We start from the raw sequence: 20,832 nt of genomic DNA, 5'->3' as shown, positions 1-20,832 counted from the left end.
AGTCGGCGTCCTTTCGTTCCTTTTTTTTGTTCATGTCATTTTATGACATTAACCAACAAGAGCAAAAACTAACCAGCTTTGTCAACTCCAATATGTTTTACCGGTAATTGGTAAAAAAAAAACAAATTGTCTTTTAGGTGCCAATTTACCAATTGGGGGTCCAAATATGGGGTAATACCGCATTGCAAAGCTATTATAGAGAATGTGTACGTTGAATGGTGACAATTCTTTTAAAGGCCATTTTGTAATGTTAAAAAATACATTGCATATGTCATCATTCGAATAAGTGCAGTATTCTGATTTATTTTGCATGAGTGGAATAAGATTTTTAAAAAATAATTCATAATTTTTCATCCATGGTGGGTGGCCACTATGTTGGGCAACATTGACTCTGCTTTCGACCGAAATTAACGTCAGAACTAACAGTATTCTGCAAACATCATGTGACCAAACCAGGGAAAACAGGTTCGCGGACTTCTCAGGTAAAGATAGGATAACTAGCATAAAGCAAAGGGTTGTGTTACGTCATTTTGTTGGTCCTTTTCAATCATTTTGCTAAATTAATCCAACACCATAACATCAAATGAAACAATGGCACAGTGCTTTAACATAAAAATCTTGAAACAATCAAGAACATTTTAATACAAATAGCAAAAACAGTCACAGAACAATGACGATAACTAAAATAAATCCATTTTAATTGGCCTATTATTTGTCTTTTCATGTTGATTATTCTTGTTTTCAGTTGACTGCATGTCATAACATTAAATAACCCCCCAAAAAAGACTGTGATTGTGATGGACCCAGATATAAATGAGGCACAATAGAAGAAAATATCTTGACTGATAAATGTGATTTTTTTAAAATTCAATAAATAATTTCTGAAAAACACAAATGCAATTATGGATGACTTTTTTTGTTTTTGCTATTTTTTTAAAGGCACTAAAACAACAAAATGTAATCAAGTTAAACTTTTTACCTTCACAAATATGTTTAAAAACAAACATTACCTTAGCCCTGATGTTCACAATTGACTTCCTGCTTTCCTATCTTCGATAAAAATTAAGTCAATGAGTAAAAAAAACAAAAGAAACGAAAATGGCGTGTTTATGTATATATATGGCAATGCTGTAAAGAAGCTAAGCACCTGAGTTGGCTTTTAGAAATAAAACAAGTACTAAAAAGTTCTGTACACTGACTCATGTTTTCACGTTTAAACAGCTTGGTTCCATTCATCAGTCAGATCCAATCTAATCACGCACCCTGCCTGTTTGTTCTATGAATATGGCTTTTTACACAGAACCCAAACATACTGGACAGCGGACGCGTACTGCTGCCACACCAGGAAAAAAAAAGTTCAATATCACATTTTAAATCCGATAAATTTCAAATGTTAAATGTGCTAAGTTTCATGTCAAAACGCAAGTTTGACTTCCATTCAACAAAACCGAGCAATTTCAACCGTGGTTTTTTTTTTGTATAAGTCAAAGTTACGCAATGCTCTTGTATGATAATGAAAGAAAAATAATAAGGTCACGTGTTTAAAAAGATTTAAGAGGCACACAAAGCTCTCCCAATGACCTTAACAAGGAATTGTTTTGTTTTGTCAAATGTGAAAGTCACACTTGTCAAGTTGTAACGAAACTTATGACGTTACAGCGTGAAACATACCATATTCAAAATGTTAAACTTGACACGTTACAACGTGATGGTGAACTTTTTCTTTTCTAGTGTGGCAGCAATACCCTTCCACAGAACTCAACCTCCACAAGGGACGACTACATGCCACTTTGCACTTTTTCTGGATCACCTCCCATAAACACACGGATGGCTTGGCTTTGTTTAAAAAAAAAGGCACAGTTAGGCTATCGGGTAACTACCAAGTAAAAAAAAAAAGTCTATGGTTCATATCAGTACCGCACCTTCTCATAAAAACAATATTAAAAAAAACAAAGCCTACCGGTACTTTTTTTTCTCAAACAGGACTGTACAAGTTGATGCATAGTAAAATGAGAGCAATAGTGGCGCAAAATAAGAATGACAATAAAATAAATCCTCCGAAATCCTCCTTTTTTTTTTGCATACAGTGTTTCCTTGGAGACCAAGACGCTCGCTCCATTATTTACCTTCGTACTTTGGATTGACCACTGTAGTAACGGCACTCTTGTAGATGGGATTTTCACCCTATGGGGAAAAAAAAAACAACCAAACAATTAAAAGAAAAATACAGTATATAGTCACTTGTAAGTGGAAAAAAACCCAAAGCAAAAAAATTATACATCCGAAATTTTAAAATGTCAAAACTAATCAATTTTGGCCATCTGCAAAAGACTAAAATTTTAAGAGAAAATGACAATTTTTACAAAAATGAAGTTGTAATTGTTTTACATGACTTAAGTTCTTACGACTCTAACTTGTTAAAAAAACACTACAATCATAATTTTATGAGAATAAGGAGTAATACAAGAACGGAAATGTGAAAATCACTTTTTAAATAAAAAAAGGATTTGTGAAAATTGACAGATTCTTTTTGTCTCTCTGTGTTTCTGTCTCTCTCCGGCTCATGTCTGGTCAGAAAACATTTTTTTTGCCATTTTAACAAAAAATAAACCCAAATTCCTACAAAAAGACAAATCTAATGACTAGTTTGCTGGGGACATGCAGTTGCAGTATGTGGACAGTGGGGAGGCGCTACTTGGAGATTACTGTATTTTAAAACAGTGGGGGGCGCTATTTGGAGATTACTGTATTTTAAAATATATTTTTCCACCCACACAATTGGGTCAAATTGAGGTGGAAATGTGATCAGAAAATGCCATTTCACGAGGCAGTCATTTTATTATTATTTAATTTTTTAAAATTACATTCTGTTGTGCTTGTAAAGAAATCAAGTGACTGACCGTGTCCCACTTGGCGTTCATCTTCTCCTTCTCAAATTTGGCGAACTCTCGACGGTCGTGAATGATCATGAGCAGTTTGAGGATGAGCAGCAGGGCCAATCCGATCAACACGATTCCGGCAACCACTCCAGCCACGATCGGGATGATGTCGGGACCCGCCGGGCATTCTGGGGGGGGGAACACCCACATCACATCAAAGCCGAATCCAATAAAAACAGCTCTGTGAACATTGAAAGAATAAGCTCTACAAGGCCCTTTTTTGGGTTGTTCACTTTTTGATGGTGCCACAGTTGGTGGAGAGGGAGCGGAGTTTTTGGGGGGTTCAGTCAGTTTAAGCAGAACATCATATAAGAAAATAATACATCTATATATATATATATATATAGTGTGTTTTACGCGAATGAAATCACAGTTTGAAAAGAGGAGAAGTTAATTTTATGAGATTATCAATATTAAAACATAAAAAAGAGTATTTTATGAGACAGACATCATAAGAAAAAAAATTCATTTCGATATTAAATTAAATTCAGAATATGAGAAGAAGAAAAATGCCAGTTTCATACAATGTTATAGTTATAAAAGAAATTGGCAATGTTACCAGAGAAGGGGTTTTTTGTCCTCCAGAAAAATGATTCCAAACCACATCCAGTTTGAGATGATTTTGACTTTACGATTCGACTGTCCCTATTTTGCTGTAATCTATACTTTGTCTCCAAAGTTTGCGTCATTTGCATAAAACAAACTAGGATGAGAAATGTGACGCTCCAGACCACAAGGCAGTCCGTTTGAGAACGGCACACGTTTCGTACCCAGCATCTCGACCACGTAGACCTCCTTGGTGTCGTTCCTGATGGCGAAGGTGTAGTAGAACCAACAGTCGTTGGCGTCCCGCTCCTTGCAGTGTGTCAGTGGGAAGCTCTGGTCAGTGGGCTGAGGAAGCTTCTCACGGTCCTTGACCTTGATCAGGACAAAGTCACTGCAGTCACGCTCGCAGGTGTCCTTTTTCTCGCCTGCCTGGAACGCTCGGCACTGCACGCACTCCCTAATCACACACACCAAAAATGAATAAATAAATAAATAAAACCACAAAGTTGACTGTTTTTGCATTTGAAGGTGAAGCAGTCACTTTTGACAGGATTAAAAGCATATTATCACCACAAAAAGCAAACGCATTGTATAAAAAGTAATGAATCCTCTGATTTCTTTTCATAACGAAAATAAAGCTTTAAGTCTACAAAAATACATTGAAATATAAAATATATATATAATAAAACTTGCAATTTCATAGAAACGCAATTGTATTTTGCAGTGCAATGACTTTACTTGACTTAAATTTGAACATAAAATCATAATTTTTCATATTTATAATAAACTAATTTAAGAGATCAACATCGTCATCAACATCAGGATTTAGTAGATTTATGATAATTTGGTTTTTATCGAAGTAGTCACAACTTTTACAAGTGAAATATTTGAAACTAAAGTTTGAAATGTTGAAAGGGAAAAAATTATTAGATAAAAAATAGTGTTGATTTTGAGACAGACGTCAAAACATATTTTATTAGTTTGGAAGAAAGCCATTATATGAGATTTATAAAAATTACAAAAAGAAAATTTTATGAGACTAATAATGCAAAAAAAAGCTGTATTATGAGAATAACCTCAGAATATGATGGAACATTTTTTTCAATATTTTCAATAACGTAATATCCCCAAAAAAGTTATGTTAAATTTAAGATTTTTTTTCCTTGTATAATATTGAGTAATTTCAGAATTTCTGATTCTAATTCAACAATAATACTCGTGCTGTTTGTTTTATACTGACTTGTGCTCCGCGCAGACCCCCGGGCAGGTGGGGCAGATCTCGCAAGTGGGTCCCTGGAACTTGGGGTTGGTACATTTGCAGACGCCACACTCGCAGGTTCCCCGGCCGTTGCAGATCTGTCCGTTCTTGGCCAGGCAGGTGGATGTGTCCAGCGAGCAGTCGCACGCACTGCCCGTGTAGTTGTTGTCGCACACGCACACGCGACACTCGCAACGGCCGTGGCCTGACAACGCACACAAAGACACAAACTTATACGCAGGACCTCTACATACGACTTTAGTCTTGAGTTTCATGAAAAAAACATTTTGTCCATTTTGCCTGTTTGACTTGTGAACGTGAGAGCTACTCATGCTGACCTCCGCAAAGCTTGTTGTTGGAGCGGTCGCAATTGAAGTTGTCACACTCGCAGTATTTTCCGCTGTAGATCTCAGTGGGGACCTCTCTCTTCTTGCATTCGCAGGTTCCGCACACGCAGTCGCCGTTGTTGCTGCAGATGTCGGTGCCGTTGTCCTTGCGGCAGTTGGCGTCCAGATCCTCCGTCCGAACCTCGTCCGTGCTGCACTCGCACAGACGTCCGATGCGACCATCATTACACCTGACGAAAACAGAGGTAACGCAGCATAATGAAGAGCAAGAAGAGGCTCAGGATGTCTGTGAGTATTATTTTATGTTCGGTTTCATAATGTTGCTGCTCCATGCGTGCTAAATTAGCAGAGGTTTGAAGGTTAATAATTAGCATCATAACTGTACTATTTTCTGTTAGCCAGTCTATGACGTTTTGCATTTTACATTGCATTTGCATTAAGCTAGCGGACTTTCGTTCGACAAAATCAGAATTGGCTTGGTTAAGCATTTTGGTGTTGGCTGCACAATGCTGTCATTTTTATAGAAAACCTTGAGTGGGAGTGACAAACAGCTTGAAGCAGGCACGCTTCGCTCTTTGGAAAGTTGAGAGCAAGAAAGTATTTTCATTTCCTCAAAGTGTGGATAATTTCTGGGAGTGCGAGAGTGAGAAGAGGCGCTAAGAAGTGCTTAACACGTATTGCAATAATTTAAATACAGTATGTCGAAAATGTGTAGAGTACAAGTATTAAAAAATATATAACATTTGTATGGCGTCTCTAAAACATGTTTCTGAAGAGTGGTATGAGCACCACTAACGGGCTCCCCCTAGTGGTGTGCCCAAATACCACTGAATTAAGTACAACATTTACATTTAAAACATGCAGTACAATCAAATACGCTATGCATTTCACGGACAAACATATTTTCTAGACTATAAACTGCACCTTTCTCTCCAAAATTGGAGCCCTGCAGCTTTAGGTTTATTCACGGATTTTTACTGAGGAGCATCAAGCCTTCAATAGTTTTCCCATTCCAGTTACATCTGACCAATAAAATTACCAACATGTTACAATGGACCAATGAAAGTGTCTGAGACCGCCCTCATACTGAATACTCATCAGTATTTGCGGTTGGAACATGATATACAGCTGCAGGAGCAGCCAGCTGGTTGAGCGAGAGCCAGGGAGACGGAGAGCGAGAGAGGGTGAGGGAGAGAAACGTGTGTGGTGGAGAAGTTAAGAGTCAAAATAAGCAGATTTGAGTTTATTAAGAAATTGGGAACAAGGGCCACACCCCCAACGCAGAACACGCACTGTGCGTTGGGCTTCATCCACCCTGGGAGGACGAAGTGCTCTTGTGAGGAGCCCAAATTAGCAGCATCTGCCTCAGGAAAGAAAGAAGGAATTGAGGCAATGATAAAAGTCAACTTTGCAGAGCAAAACTTGACTTGTCGTCCAAATGATACCACGAGTTATAAACAAGCAAGAGGTTAATATAAAAAAAAAATGGGGGAAACGAAGAAGCTGGTGCTGGGTATATTATTACAATCTTTGTCTCCAGTCCCTCTCAAGACTGAAGATTCCACCGCGACAGTAGTAGAAAAACAAGTCGGCACTTACTTGCAGGCGCCGCACTCGAATGTGCCTTGGCCGTCGCTGCACTTGTTGCTATTGGGCTCTCCCTGGGCAGAGCACTGACACTCGCAGATGAAGTTGAGGATCACCTCCACCTCCTCGGTGAAGCCCAGCGGTTTGATCTTGATGCTCTCTGGCTTGCCATGTGACGGGCACTTCTCGGACTCGATGGAAATCTTGAACGTCACCTGAAGAACACAAAGATGTCACACGCGGTCCCTACACGCAACAATAATATTCATAAATTTTATTTCGACAGCGCTTTTATGAATTGAAACAAGGTCTTGCATCGGGGTATACAAACAAAAAAAAAAGACACAAGTAAAATGTTGTACATGGCAGAACAATTACAAGAAGAAAATACAATTTGTGTTGAAATCATGCGTCAATAAAGTGACTTGTTGAATTGTTAAATGCAGATTGGGGCAGGCAAAAACGTAAAATTTCTCAAATTGGGGATTCGATTGGGAAAAATTTGGAATAGCACTTCAAAAAGTGAGGAATTTGTAGTAATTTTTGGAATGTGACAAGTCCTCAGTTGGCCTAAATTTTAGGTGTACCCTACCTATTGTCCAAAGACAGCTGGGATAGGCACCAGCACGCCCGCGGCCCTTTTGAGGGTGGGCGGATGGATTTGTTTGAATTGGCCAAAGAAATGTAGAAGGAGGAGATTAAAATATAAAATATCTCAAATTTGAGAATTTTATTGTAAAAATTGAGACTGGGAGTTCTTCGATTGTGGAAAATAATAAGATCTTCTGAACGAGCTTCACAGTTTGAATTTAGGAAGGGTTTTTTTCTTTTCTTTTTTAAAATAATGTTAACGTTCATTTGATTGGGGTTTCTGTGTGGAAAATTTGGGAATTTCTGGAAAGTGAACAATTACCCCGCATTCCTAGATTTGGTGACTATGTTGGAATGGTTTGAATGTGAAAGGGCTACAACAGTGAACAGAAGCCAAATAATAATAACAACAACAACTACTAAGTGTTGCTTTTATTTTTTATATACTGTACCTCATCTCCAATGGAGATGTTGGAGCATTTCCTGCCATTCTCTCCGGTCCCCTCCACGCCGTTCTTACAGATGGACTTGTAGGTGATGGAAACTCCTTCCGGTAGCCTGCCGTTTTCCAGAATGACTTCGGATGACAAAGACTGCACAAAGGGAATAAATCATTCATACACGGAATAATAATAATATAGCTGTAAACCAAAGTAATCTGTGCGCTCACGTTGTAGGCGTCGATGATGAGTTTGATGACGTTGCTGGAGTTGGACGACAGCGTGCCTACAGCCGATTTGGGAATCAGATTTTTCAACTCCTGTACACAAACGCGACTGGGTGACTTACTCCAAATAAATACACAAGTAAAGGTGACAAAAGAAATAGATGTCGCTGTTAAACGGCACCTTGTAAACCGGTTGGAATTCTTCAGTGACCGCAAAGATGGTCTGGATGTTGTGGTCGCTCAGTTTCTGCACTAAATGGGCAATGGAGGGGTAGTCCTGACACAAACAAACAATTTTAGCCGATGGGCTTGGCGAAGCTAGGTAAAATGATCATTTAAAGAGTTATTTCCACTCGTGCAGCTCATTCGGAACGCTGCAGCTCGGATTCTGACCAGAACAAAGAGATCCAAATGTATTACCCCAGTCATAAAGGCTTTACAGTGTACAAGTACATAAGTGATGTCTTACATAGTAGTGACTCATGGTGTACATGTTGTTCTCCAGGTGACATTTGCCATCATTGGGGAGCACGATGCCGCCCAGTTTTCCATCCCCGGCAAAATGGAATCCGGCGTCCGTGGAGAAGACGAGGAGGCGAGTGACGTTCCTCCAGCCGATCTGCTCCTCGCACACGGCCACCTGCATGATGGCATCAAAGCCTCCCTCGGGAGAGTCCAGGTTTCCCGAAATCTGTTGCTGACTGACCAGCCGGTTGAACTGGTCACCCTTGTTGGTCAGCTTCAGGACGTTCTTGTAGCTGAAGGGGCTGGTGCAGTTCTGGTTGCCCGTGCACGGGTTCTTGTAGCGCGCCGGAGTGGTGCTGATGTATGGCATTACGGTCTTCTCCACGAATGAGCCGAACCCTGTCGCAGGAGACAACACTTCAAGATCTTGGTGCTGGTGGTTACTGGAATTGAAGCTCAACTTCCACTTGACTTTGCAGAATTTTTTCTTCAGATAGTTCCTGGAACTACAGAGGCATACTCACCTCTCCAGGAACTTTTAGTTGTTGGTGCAGGAACTAGTGTAAATGCGTATATTTTTGCCAACAATTTCTGAAACTTTTAGCTTTTGAACTTGTAATTCTTGGAACGAAATCAGCCTTTTCACCTAAAATTCCAGTTTATTTTTTGGTAATGGAACTACCCGAAGGTCTCAGGACTTTCAGCAGCCGATACCCGTGGTTCCTGGTACTAAAAGATTTGGTGCCGCAGACCACAGCGCAACGGTTCCGGGACAAGTAAAGATGATTTGCTCACCAATCCGGAAGTCTGAGGTGATGGTCTGCATTTCCCTCATGAGGTCTGTGCCCAGGTTCTTGACGTTGTCCAGATCGTCCTTCATAGAGAAGGACAGGTCCATCAAGTAGTACAGGTCAATGGGGTAGTCCTCAGCTCGCTTGAACTTCAGATCAAAAGTCTGTGGCTCACCTGCGGCATCAATCACCAAAGTCAGCTCACAAAGTCAGTAACTACTTTTTCAAAATGATATTTCTAAAACAGACATGTACCGGATCTGAGGGTGAGGGTGAGCTTTTGAGGCTGGATCTGTGTGATCTGCTCGGGTTTAGGCTTCTCAGTCTCGTCCTTTTTGCGGTTGGTGACCGGTTTGTTCTTGTTGATCACGATGCTGCCACGGGGGTTCTCGATTTTAGCCACGTTGCAGTTCCTAGTCTTCAGAGACTCCAGGTCGTCACAGCGAGTAGATTTCGACTCGCCCTCCGATAGGAAGTTCTGACCCACCCACAAAAGATGACATCATGTTAAACATTAGTCTGTCCAGGATCACGATAAATGTGGACATCTAGTTTGAATTCAGAGAGAGATTTCAGAAATCACATTTGGTCACTTCAACTTGAGTCGAAATGGACTCCTAAAGCAGTAGAACCACGTGACTTCTGTCAGTCAATCAGAAGATCTCTCAGCTATAATAGTGTTCCCCCACATATTTGTAATTCACTACCCTCACTGACCCAACAAAGAAAGATTAGACTCTTCTTTCGTGAGAAAAAAAGGCTTAGTCCGAGCCTTTTCCTTTCTTTAATCCTGAGCAGAAACACATGGGTTGGTTTCACCAAAAACAGTTTCTGACCAAAAGGCAGAGAAAATTTACTTGGAGCACTGCACTAACTAAATAATCTGACTTTCAAGGACAAGACCTTCAGCGCTTACTCGTTGAAAAACGTACTTCAAGAATAGATATGTTGTGACAGCTAAAACGCGGAATTCCAGTTGAATAACATATTATTAAGTTTCTGAATTAAATAAAACAATGGGGATTTTGTGGGTGTCAAACTCAAGGCCCGGGGACCAGATGTATCCCGCCACATCATTTTACTGTAAGTGGCCCGCAAAAGCAAATCAAAGATGACAACTTCCATGATGCTTGCTAAAATCTGTACTAAAATGTCAAATATTCATGTGTATTAAATCAGTGACATATTGTAAGCATTTTCTTGTTACCAAACCCCTCATTACAGTTACTTAAACAATAATTGACTAAAACGTTATTCTTGACTTCTTCATATAGTTTCGGTCATCACGGCCCTCCAAGGGAAATAAATGGTAACTATAATGTGGCCCGCGACAAAAAATTAGTTTGTCAAGGAACAGAGACAAAATTCAGGCATAGATGTTGAGAATGGATAATGCATGAACGTTAAAGGACAAGACTTGACATTTGGTCTTTTCAAATCGAGTCAAAATGGACCCCATCTGTCAGAATCAGAATCATCTTTATGTTCTACATACATCTTTGTATGTAGAACACACAAGGAATTTGTCTCCGGTATAACACACTGCATTAGTATCATCGTAAACAAGGACATGACAAATAGGTATGCAAGGACATTTCGTAATGTAAGTGAACTGTAGTGCGGTGGTACCACCCAGTGACAACTGTGAGACAATGTGCAAAGTATCAAGCAGAGCTAAAGTGAAGAGTGGTAGAATACAATACTATGACAGTTTGTACAGTTGGTGCAGAAAATCATTGAGCCATTTTAGAGTGACCAGTAGCAGTATTTGTAGTAAAAGAAGAGTGACTACGCAAGTGACTGTTTAGGGAGTTAATGGCTAGAGGGAAGAAGCCGTTTAAGTGTCTACTGGATTTGGTGCGCATGGATCTGTAGTGCCCGCCTGAGGGGAGTAGCTGGAAAATGTCACACTAAGGAAGTAAAATCATGTGCTTTCGGCCAGTCAATAAGCGACGGACGGTAAATGATGACGAATAATGCCCACTAAGGATTCATGACAAAATTCATAAATATACAGGAGTTGAGAATCTAAGAGGGAAACAATTTGGTGGCGATCCAAAGCAAGATTGTTGGGCCTTGGCGCAGGTATACATTCAAATATCTTCCAATTTTACATGGCAGGCATGTAGAAGAGTCAGGGTGCTGGAATTTGTCTTGTTCGGAATGGCAAGATGGAACTTGTACAAGGACATAGCGCACACCAACTAGTATGTTGTGACTGAGAGAACACTCTCAAGTTGGGAGTTTATGTCTTTGCTTTTTTGTCAGATTTTTATTTTATGCACAACCCTTTGTATGCGGCTCAGGTTGGTTTTAAAGTGCTCTACGAATCAAGTCGAGTACAACACACAACAGAAGGAGTATGACAACTTTCACTGAATTGAAGCAAAGAAATGTTCAGTCTTTTCAATTATCTTATTCATCAAAAGGATTAATATCTTCAAAAAATATTTTGTGGTGGCGACTAACAGATTCATATATCCATTCATGTCAATGGGTAAATAAATAAAAAAGAAAGTTGTCAGTGACACAAAATTCAAATGGTTTTTGAACACTAGCAGAGTTCTCTCGTGGCGATGACAACATCATGTGCTGACCCGATTCTTTCAATCAATCAACTGACCTCATCCGTGCACCAGCCGCAAGACTCGGCCACTTGGATGCACTGACCGCACGACTGAGCATTGGCCTTGATGCACACACTTCCCTCTAAAAGAAGAAAAAAAACAATTACATAAGAGGCAGCTGCAAGTAATTACTAGAAGCAAACCGTTCACGCTCATAGATACTGCAATGTCATTTCAAACTTTACACCATATGCTCTAGAAACATGTTTTTATGCTTTTTTTTAAATGCAGTTCGGTCAAATACTGCACTAGTATTGTACATTATGTTGTGATGTGGAAATGTTATAGCGCCACCTGTTGGTTCTGAAATACACCGACTGAGTCTTACCTTGTTGCGCTCGGCTAAAGCTCAGAAGTGCTAACGTCGACGCTAGTACAATTAGCCGTGGATCCATCTGGTGAGAAAAACATAACATAAATCAACAAATCAATCAATCCACTGGGTTAAATTCCAATGTATCACAGATATGGACAAACAGTACTGGGGCCCAAACAGTGAATGGAGAAATGACATTTACATTTAAATGTTGAGACACCGACAGAAAGTAAACAAGTGATGAAAATATGAGAAAAGGTTTTGGGACACTTTCAGAATGTCAAAAGTCAAGAAAATGAGGGGATTTGGACAAAAAGATTGGAATGCACTCCACTTACATGAAGTCATAGGAAAAGGTGGAATTTGGGTAAAAATATTGGTACACCTACGTAAAAGGTGAGTGGGTCGAACAGGCCAAAACACTGCGACACACGAATGAAGCAAAAAGCACAGAAAATGTGGACAAAAAGGTATTGGGACACAAAGTGTACACAAAGTGTAGAAACGGCGTCTGGACAAAGGTTTTGGCACACCCACTATAAGCGAAAAGTGAATGTCACTTACAGTTAACAGAAAAGGCAAAGAAAATATGCCGTAGCGTATTGGGACGACACCTTTTACATGATATTTACCATGACCATATCTAAGTGTAGACAGAGTAAGAAGAAGCTCAAAACGTATCGACCATATGATGGATGTATCACACCTCATTGCTCTCCATTAGCTATGGAGGACCAACACGCCCAAATAAGGATGAAGCACCACCGGCTTGGAGTTGGTTGACATCATCTGCCAGCTCATTACAACCACTGCGATGATGTAAATGATAAAAACAGGAATAAATATTTACGTGCTCATACCTAATTCATCATTTGTAGTGTCCTTCTGGCATTAGTCAACAGAAACATCAGGGAAACAATGACCATCACAGAAAAAAAAAGGGCAACGAGTCTCGTGCCCATATTTGGTCAGACTGAATCTCAGCCGTCCCAGTGACACACAGCAACAAAATGGCCATCCCTGCGGATCGCTAGCTAACAGCTGTGAGCTAAAACAGGAAACAGAAGGCCTGACGTTCAACAACCGCCTCAATGTTCAAGTCCCTTCGACAGACACAAAGGCGACTGGTGGCAGGCATACTTCCTCTGCTGCTCCAACCGTACAACATTCTGGCACAGCCGCTTGTCATCAGACAACATGAACGCAGCGTCAAGAGTAAACTTCACATGCTACGTCCTCGCTTCCCATCAACATAAAGACCATTTTATTTTTTCACTCTTAATACTGGATAACTCCTTGAGAGAGACAATCACCTAAAAAAAAACCCTCACAAAAAAAAAACAATCGTTCAGTTCGCTTTGCTTGTCGTCCATCCACAAAAGAAGCTTGAGTAAAAGCTAATATTTAGCTTTGATGTAAACAAGCCTTTGTGTGGTCAAACTGGAGGAGGCGGAGTCCCCACGCGTTGTCATCATATCATAATTCTTCACGTGCGCATCACGTTTACAAGCTCATGTTAGCAACGTGTTTTTTCACTTAATGGAAGCATTTAGAAGCTTGACAAGATGTTTTTGCTCAAGACTGAATGAAAGCCGGTCGTCCACCAAGTGGAGCGTCCCTTGTATCTGGATTCAATTTTCAGCGTAAAACTGCAATTCCCAGAGCGGCAGGACCACACCGTGTGATCCCGACATTTCTCCAAGAACAACCATGTGCGTGCAACCTCCGTGGTGGTGACGTTGGCTGAGGTACACCACAGCCAATCACAGACACTGCACCCAAGTGGCTATGTTGCACATGCCAAAAAGAATCGCAATTCAATAACGAGGCAAAACCTGTTAATGTCTTTATTTTTCCATTTCTTTTTTATTGCTGTATGATTTTATAAAGCAAACTATCAAAGAGGGCGGGCCAGTGGTTAGCACGCCGACTTCAGAATACAGAGGTACCCGGTTCAATTCGAGCTCCGGCCTTCCTGTGTGGAGTTTGCGTGTTCTCCCCGTGCTTGCGTTGGTTTTCTCCAGGTACTCCGGTTTCCTCCCACATTCCAAAAACATGCATGGCAGGCTGATTGAACACTCTGAATTGTCCCTAGGTGTGAGTGTGAGCACGAATGGTTGTTCGTCTCTGTGTGCCCTGCGATTGGCTGGCAACCGGTTCAGGGTGCGCCCTGCATACTGCCCGAAGACAGCTGGGATAGGCTCCAACACCTGCCCCTGCGACTCTAGTGAGGATAAAGCGGTTCGGAGAATGAATGAATGAAACTATCATAGAGGGCAGCCCGGTTGTCCAGTGGTTAGCACGTCGGCTTCACAGTGCAGAGGTACCGGGTTCGATTCCAGCTCCGGCCTCCCTGTGTGGAGTTTGCATGTTCTCCCCGGGTCTGCGTGGCATTTCTCCGGGTGCTCCGGTTTCCTCCCACATTCCAAAAACATGCGTAGCAGGCTGATTGTACACTCTAAATCAGTGGTCCTCAACTAGAAATGCTGGAGGTCCACTTTTTTTTTTTTATTAAGACCAAGGTCCAGTCCCATGCATGGCGGTCATAGGGAGCAGGGCTATATGCCCATTTAGTATGGGCATACCGTATATAAAATAACAATTATTCACTCTGCCAGTACACAGCAAATAATGAGAGGTATTTTGTTGAGGCACAGGAACTCTTTTATTTTGTTAAGTTGTGCTTGCTAAGAAGATGCATCAAAATATCAATTTCCTTTAACAAAACAAATCAATCCCAATTTGCATTTTGTATTGCATCACAAAGCTGGCCAGACAAATCAGCAGCAAGGACTTCAGTTCGTCTGGTCGATAGACGCATGCTGACGCTTATGTATGGGCACACCTTAAATTTAGAGGAGCCAATCAGCGCCTCGTATATGCTGACGCTTATGTATGGACACACCTTCAGTTCAGAGGAGCCAATCAGCGCTTCGTTATCGCCGACATGCCCTGCTCAACCAGGGTCTCCAGTCAGTCAAACATTATACACACCTCTGCATTACATCTGTTAGTGCACGCAAAGAATACAACGGATAATTTTAACAAGCGATCGTGGTAATGCGCAGATTATAGTCCACAAATATAAAATGTATAACTTAAAAATCACTTTATAAATTATTATTTTATACAATTTGCCGAGGGTCCGGACAGAGGAGGTCCTGACAGAGGAGGTCGGCGGTCCGGACTGAGGAGGTCGGCGGTCCGGACTGAGGAGGTCGGCGGTCCGCCAGTTGAGGAAGAGGGCTCTAAATTGTCCCTAGGTGTGAGTGTGAGTTCGAATGGTTGTTCGTTTCTGTGTGCCCTGCGATTGGCTGGCAACCGATTCAGGGTGTCCCCCGCCTACTGCCCGAAGACAGCAAGGATAGGGCTCCAGCACCCCCGCGAACCTAGTGAGGATCAAGCAGCTCGGAAGATGAATGAATGAACTATAATAGAGTGCTACTTATTTAAACTTACAAATGCAAAAACGTTTGCGTTATGGGGAGACGGCTCCAACAAATTCACATTTCTATTCATATTAATTGGGGAAGATGATGACTGATTTGAGTTACACCACGGTGAGGAAAAAAAACCTCAAGGCACAAGTACATGCTTTTATTTGTTGGAACTAACAATTGTACATAACACATCTAAAATGGAAGTGAAACTAGAATTTACCTGTATAGTTACAAACTAAAATCCCATTTCGACAAACCGTAACAGTTCAGCTCGGATTAGTTTGTGTTGATTCGAGTTGCACCATTGGCGAGTGGTGGAACACAGCATCAAGCAAGAAAAAAAAAAAACGGTACAGTGTTGGCACACAAATGAGGTGTGCTCGTAATGTAGCCACGCCTTATATTTTTTATTGTGATTTGATCATTTGAGTCAAACATATGACCACAAAATTTGGACATGCTGCAGCGGACAACCGAATATACACATCCGTCGGAAAAAAATAATTTTGTCACAATAGTGCGACAGCTGGACTAAAGCGCCTCATACGTATTTTGCATGCCATGCCGTTTTATCTTTAAACTTCCTGTATGCACTATTGCGACTAAAACTAGCCAAAATTGGGACTGGTACATGTCAGCAAGCGACACGTAGCAAACATACAAGTGGCTCTTTGCACCTTGATGTTTTTCTTGCACTACTTGGTCTTTGTCAGACACTTCCTCTCCGGATTGTTAATTAACCTGCGTGTAGCTGCCTTTTGATCACATCTGAGGAAGGACACTCACCCACATGACTCACATTTTGTACTTTTATCTGACTTGAATTAAATACGGATAAATTGACAACAGAAGTGAGGCCATTAGGCTTAATAAAAGAGCGCAAAATGTCGGCTTGTTGTTGTGCCTCAAAGCACATCTGTTAAAGTTTAGAAGTTCAACTATGCACACCCTGGTAACACTAAATGTAGCATGTTTTAAAAATAACAAAACATTTAATAACAAACTACCGCAACAAATGTGACGATTTTCCCACCCTACTTCCTCTGTTATGCTTTGGTGATGTACAACTTCCTCCACTGCTCTTTTTCTTTTAGTACAGTTAAAGAACATTTTGAAGGCTTTAAGGGGTATGACTTTTGCGGGTCATGTGCTGGTCTCCTAACCATTTGTACACCCATCCCCCCTCTCACTTTGCCAGCCAGTCAGACGGATGGCGCACCCCCACCTCCTGCTTGAGATGGTTCACTTTCAGACCTTTAAGAAACCCCCACAACCTCAACACACAAACACCACCGGCCTCACTCCACAATTATTCCGCAGATCAAAACCACACCTTAGATCAGCCACAATTCCTCATTCTAGACGACAAGCAGCAGCATTTTTATTTCTGTCAGGACAACGCAGTCACCTCACAATTATCAGATTGTTTACATTGGTATAAGACAACCCTTCATTTAATTATTTAAAGAGACATGCAAACACTTTGAAATGATGACCAATAATATAGGCCATGGTGACATTCGTATGTGTTTAGACACTGAGCTATTACAGCTTTTAAACAACAAATTGTACCAAATCAGACTGGAATAAAACAAATCTATGATCAAATACAAGTTTTCTAAAAGGGCTAATTAAAACTCATTCATTACCAGTCAAATCTAGAGCAAGTCTGAAAAGACGTTTAAAAACGTCTTTGGGAGTGAATGAGTTAATGGAGGTGTATGTGGGGGGGTGTGGTGGACTCCCGATTTGTTTTATTGTAACTTTTCCCAAAGACGACTACATTGTCAATACCCTCTTTGTCAAAGGCCTAATGTATCCAGAGTGCATTTTCATAACAGTTGAATCTTGACTTATTCACGCGGTCCCAAAAATGACAACATTTCCGACGCACAAGTTAAAATCTGTCTTAAAAGTTTGCATTAGGATGAGAACAGAGCATGTAACCTTCCGAATGGCTGCATGGCTAGTTTGTCTGCAACCAAAGCGGTGACGGTTAGTGGATCTCATCGAGGTGATCCCCAAATCTCCGGAGCCCAGACCCCCTCTCAGGCATGAGGTCATACATTCCGCCATAACCACATCCATATTACAGATGCCGTGCTGGAAAAATGAACTGGAGTTGTTCTTCTGTGGAGCTCGTTGTGTCACGTAGATGTTTACGCCAAGTTCCGTGATGCTCAACATATGAACGAAAGGCACAAATTGGTTTGATTATGTTCCAGTGACGACATCATTTTTTTCATCTGCCTGATGAAGAAAGTCGAGTCGAGTGAACCATCGCTATTGGGGGGTGGGGGGGGTTGCGAAAACCCCCAATTCCTACATTACACACACACACACACACACACAAAATATGTTTATAGTTGCCCATATTTTTAATTTAAAGCCTAAATTCTCCCACATCAAGGTTCGCTGTCATCAATCCCCGCCAGGCTAGACAAAAAGCCCTAAATACCATTCGTCACAGAAACAAATGACTGATTTCGTTTCCTTGGTCGGATAGCCATGGGTGATGCAATAGATAAAAGCTCAGAGGCAGTGTAATAGGCCAAATCCAATCTGTCCACAACATTCCTTCATGGCAAACCACTTCCAGTGGACTGAAGCATTACAGTTATCGATTTTCAACAAAATAGGCTTAACAAAATGTGCTTAAAGTATTTTTGCGTGTTATTATTGTGTGTCAAAAAAAATTCCAGACTTTGAATCTTGAGGCAACATAATGTTGCATAGCTCCTCCGGAGTGTGCAACGGCAGAGTTGTACAACACTTCTTAAACACAGAGTATTAATAGATTTGTTCAAAACTATTTTGGTTCATAAACCATAAACAAAACAGCCGACACAGACAGATCAATATCGATTCAGAAAAAATATATATTAAATTGACCACACCAACAATAATCATGCGTAATAATTTTGTATCTATTTTATTTAATTAGATTTATTTTCAAATGAGAAGGAATTGTGTGACACCAAGTTAAAAATATATGTTTTTTCATATTCCTGGCATCAGGCAGAATCCTTGTATTGCTTTTCAGGGAATCAAGATGTACGGCATATTTGCGAAGCCACTTTGCATCTTCAAAGAGAGTGCGCCATATTAAACACTTATCATTGGTCAAGAATTTGTAAAAATAACAGAGCCACATGGGTTTTGGGGCGCAACAGTCTCGATTTGTAAAAAATATTTCAAATACTGGGCAAATGTGGTATTAAGTATGAACTAAAGTTTAAAATGACAATGAATTAAAACAAACCATTTTACTTCAACATTTTTTTATGAAATATTTTGATGTCCTTTCCAAAAATCTGATTTGACCCTTGAGCACAGAGGTTAGCCCACCCCTGGCTACGAATATTCAAATGTGGCAGGACCAGAGAGTTGTTCATGACAACAACAAATAAATGCTCCTTGACATGAATTGAAAACTTGACCAGCCTGACCTCCACTTTGGAGGCTTCACTGTTGAACGTGTTGCCATCCATGACTCAAAGATGACAACTCGGCGAGGGGGAGGAGGAGGAAAGACAATGAGGTGGTGTTGGATTGTGTAACACAGAATGACCCTGCGGACTCTTTGACGGCGCCTCTGGAAAAAGCGTTTAAGGCGTCGTGAAGGAAATGACTCACTGTCCCTGATGTCGCCAATCATCAGAGCAAATCCTTCTACAGCTTCTACAGATTTTATTTTCTATTCGTTGCTAGTCGACATGAACAAGTCAACATGGAAAAAAAAACAGGGCTTCAGGCTACAATTCCTTAGCAGGAAGTCAGCCAGGCAGACCCGACAAGTCCCGACTTGACCAAGAAAAAGACGACATCTACAGTTCTGTCTGACCAAGAGATTTTGGTTAACCAACAAAGTACGAGCCAAGACCTCCATGTGGACCACTGGACTTGATACACACAATGTAACAGAACCGCACTGCGGTCTCCCAAGATACTTGCAAAGCATGCTGTGTTGCACGCATCTCGTACGAAAGGAAGTAAAAAAAGACATGCGTCAAGTTGTACTGACAAAATACAGTATAGGCTGGCCAAACTAAATGGAGGCAGTCTGTTGCAATCATTAAAATGCTTCTTCGAACAACCAAATGTCAAAATCCGTAATCAAATATAATCACAAGCAGCACAGTAATTACTCAAAACCGTGAACAAAAAAAACCCCATCAGAACTTCCAATAAAGTTGTGTAGACATTAAAACAATAGGCCTTTGTTGTTTTTTTAGACTTTTGTGGATTCCGAATGTTTTATAAATAAACGTAAAACATGTAAGATTCTTATAAACCACATTACAGAACGAAATGACTTTTTCAATAAGCAATTTAACGAAGGATGGTCAGGGTTAAGATGAAGCGAATCTGTTTCTAGCAGTTTGTTCGATGAACAAATACTGTAAGTGCTGTTTGCTCGGCACAGTGGCCTACTTTCTGTTCAAACTTTCACACATTCTTTTGAGGACCAGATGAAACCAACGCAACAAACGTTTTACCAGGCGTGTGGTTATAGAAGTATATTTTCTTTCACATGTTCAAGCACAGCCTGAAGTAGTCGCCCGAGGACATACATTCCATCTTTTGTCGTCTAACAATGGCAACATGAACTTCTAGAGGTGAACAAAGTGTGTCAAAGTCAATTATTTGGAATAAAACTTACCTTGGTCTGACAACTAGTTCCAGTAGAGTCACGATAACATTTATTAATCCGCCAGAATGTCTTATTATTTTACGCCCCCCAAACAGAAGCAAAATGAGAGGATAGTAGCGGGGCGATGGCTAGCTTTAAAAAAAATGCCAGGCTTCGCTTGGAGTCTCTTTTACTCGGACAACTTCACCACAGTTTTAGGAGACTTTTGCTCTAGTTTTCCAACAAATACTTAGTCATCTGAAGTTACAAAATAGAAACGCGGTGAAGAGTCTTCATCGGGTCGTTCGACACTGCTGCTCCTTCCCCTGGGAGATTTTTTTCATGAGGTGCCCCACTGATGAACTGAACAAACCTCTTCTTCTTGAGCACCACACCCCGCCCACTCAGCTCTACGGCGACACGTAGCGGCCAATGCAACATAGCGCACCTGTGACACTGAGCGATATACATTGTTTCGATGAGTCAGAGGTCGGATTATTGCTGAAGGCAAGGTTGGCGGCAACGGATTCATGCAAGAATAATATTCATAGTCATTAATTATGACTATGAATATTATCAATAATATTCAATTATAACTCCATGTGACGGGCTACAAGTTTGGTTT

At 40.8% G+C, this 20,832-nt stretch overlaps 1 protein-coding gene across 1 annotated transcript; it reads right to left on the bottom strand.

Moving 5' to 3' along the window:
* Positions 1-603: 603 nt before the first annotated feature.
* On the bottom strand, positions 604-20,554 carry LOC127615990 (integrin beta-1-like). The gene is made up of 15 exons (XM_052087387.1): positions 20,238-20,554; positions 12,147-12,213; positions 11,815-11,900; positions 9,447-9,669; positions 9,196-9,366; positions 8,405-8,799; positions 8,117-8,212; positions 7,939-8,028; positions 7,721-7,861; positions 6,690-6,892; positions 5,082-5,320; positions 4,726-4,948; positions 3,710-3,942; positions 2,901-3,067; positions 604-2,184 (listed from the first exon to the last, which is right to left on the bottom strand). Exons 2-15 carry the CDS (start codon positions 12,211-12,213, stop codon positions 2,119-2,121), a joined length of 2,400 nt encoding a protein of 799 aa, XP_051943347.1. The 5' UTR covers positions 20,238-20,554; the 3' UTR covers positions 604-2,118.
* Between the last annotated feature and the right edge of the window lie 278 nt (positions 20,555-20,832).

The sequence above is a fragment of the Hippocampus zosterae genome, chromosome 15 (assembly GCF_025434085.1).
Source record: "Hippocampus zosterae strain Florida chromosome 15, ASM2543408v3, whole genome shotgun sequence".
Taxonomy (NCBI): Eukaryota; Metazoa; Chordata; class Actinopteri; order Syngnathiformes; family Syngnathidae; genus Hippocampus; species Hippocampus zosterae.
This window is presented reverse-complemented; position numbering and strand designations above follow the sequence as displayed.

Coding starts and splice junctions, on each gene's coding strand:
- LOC127615990 (XM_052087387.1), bottom strand. CDS start 12,213: ATGGATCCACGGCTAATTGTACTAGCGTCGACGTTAGCACTTCTGAGC. Junction 11,901..12,146: donor CTTTAGCCGAGCGCAACAAG/GTAAGACTCAGT, acceptor TTCTTCTTTTAG/AGGGAAGTGTGTGCATCAAG. Junction 6,893..7,720: donor ACATCTCCATTGGAGATGAG/GTACAGTATATA, acceptor TGTGTTCTTCAG/GTGACGTTCAAGATTTCCAT.